This window comes from Ceratina calcarata, unplaced genomic scaffold (genome assembly GCF_001652005.2).
Source record: "Ceratina calcarata isolate Rehan_Ccalc_2016 unplaced genomic scaffold, ASM165200v1 scaffold1735, whole genome shotgun sequence".
NCBI classification, from domain to species: Eukaryota; Metazoa; Arthropoda; class Insecta; order Hymenoptera; family Apidae; genus Ceratina; species Ceratina calcarata.
In genome coordinates this window covers 1-1921 of record NW_017138733.1, presented here as the reverse complement: position 1 = coordinate 1921, position 1921 = coordinate 1, and the positions used below count along the sequence as shown (strand labels likewise).

Genomic DNA, 1921 nt, shown 5'->3' with positions numbered 1-1921 from the left:
GAGCTGACATATAAATGGAATATATCATACAACAATAAGAAAATTGTTACTCTTCCTGAGCATTTACAGTAATATTATAAATACTCAGGGTCACTATACTCAACCAATAACTATAAAATACAACCAATCACCCGTGCCGTTTCGGACTTTTCGTTCTGCGGCATGATTGAGTGACGGGAGGAAATTAAAAGCAACGACTTACCGGATTCTTCATTAATGTTGTTTTCACCAGTCACGGGAGACGAATAATGAAAGTAAAGACTGTAATAGGTAAAAATAAAAGAACAATTCTTATGTATTCTTACGCCGTTCTTTGATAGGATTTGTCAAAGGGTCTAGCCCAGGCATGGCCAAAGTTGTCGCCGTGCGACACGACCTTGCCCGGGAGCCGGAGTGGGGCACGCAGTCCGAACGGTTAATAGTGTGTATGATGCACGCACGTAACATACTGAAATAATGTGAGGGCTTCCTGGGCCTACTGCACGAAGTAGGGAGAACAGCTACAGTGGGGCACATGTACTTGGCCATGCCTGTTTTACACGCTTTTCCCTATAGGGAATAGATATAGATAGAGTATACATATATACTCTATCCTACCGACTACAGCCCTGATTTCGCTAGTTTTCGAGCTGTCGCATCCGACATTTATCGGATGCCCGTCGGATTGTGGGAATACTCCTTTATTGTCCTACCGTGTATAATGAACCGTGGTCGGTGAGGCGGCGATTAACGCATGGTGGGAGGTCCGAGACGTTCGCTGCGGCCCCCACCACCTTTCAAGCTGCGCGGAAGACTCCTAGTCACTCGGGAAATAGAGTATAGTTTCGAAGCGATACATGAGATTCGGATAAACAAGGCTCTACTGTAAATGGATCTTCATCTAGTTTCTTCGAGACAATTAATCTTTCTTTATAGGCAAAAGCACTACATCTACTAAGTCTACTATCGATCGAAGACATCCCGTACGAAAAAGTAGCGAAGCGACACGTTATTAAAAGCTCGATGGAAGAAATGTATAGAACAGTATGCACATCGGACAATTACGCGATTTTCATGGCAGCAGACATTAAACAAGCCAGAGGGGCTTATTTCTGTCTATTGAATCCTATGGGAACAAGTATAATGGAGAATTGGATTGTTTCTGGGATTGCCAGGAATTTTCGTTACAAAAGAACCATCGACGTCGCGTAAATAAATTCTGATTTTACTTCGCTTCACCTGAATTCGTGTGTTTAACGAGTAAATAATTTTGATATATCATTTGCATTGTTGACAGGATAATAAAATTCCACGAAGTAGGCTTCATAAATGCGCTGGTAAAACGTTTCATAACTTTCGTGGACAGAATTAAGGAACCGCCGAATATAATCGAACCGATAAACATGGAACAAATACATTTGATTCTACTCCTGCTTTCAAATGGATTCCTGTTATCTTTCATAGTTTTCTCGTTCGAAATTATCACGTTCTATTGTAAAGTTCACTAACGTATTGGTATAAAAGGTTTTAATAAACTGTACTGCGTCCATATATTAGATGTTCCGAATCTAAGTCAAACGTACAAGTGAATTTATTAATCATCCTCGTGAATTTAAATTTACCCATCCTTCTTGCTTCATCCCATATAATTACTACATTTTGCCAAGAGATTCTCCTTTTAAACATCTCGTCATCGATGATGCACATCAACGTACACTCCATGATGGTGTGCAAGAAACAGTAGCTTATATAAAACATGAATTTTGGATTTTAGGAGGAAGAACGCCAATAAAGTCGTTCATATGGAAGTGTGTAACATATTGTAGATACCGTAACAAAAGATCAGAGCAATTAATGGGACAGTTGCCTTCTACCCGGGTTACACCATCACGTGCTTTTCTTCATTCTGGCATCGATTACGCTGGGCCTTTTTCAATCAAAA

The 1921-nt window shown here is 40.3% G+C and overlaps 1 protein-coding gene across 2 annotated transcripts in view; it reads left to right on the top strand.

Moving 5' to 3' along the window:
* The window catches only part of LOC108632788 (uncharacterized), a 4395-nt gene extending 2803 nt beyond the window's left edge, over nucleotides 1-1592 (top strand). For both annotated transcript variants that reach the window (XM_026810736.1, XM_026810737.1), the window contains exons 4-5: nucleotides 916-1187; nucleotides 1277-1592. In XM_026810736.1, coding sequence (XP_026666537.1) covers nucleotides 916-1187; nucleotides 1277-1487 — 483 coding nt within the window. In that variant the 3' untranslated portion in view covers nucleotides 1488-1592. The remainder of the gene's footprint in view (nucleotides 1-915; nucleotides 1188-1276) is intronic.
* Nucleotides 1593-1921: the final 329 nt, after the last annotated feature.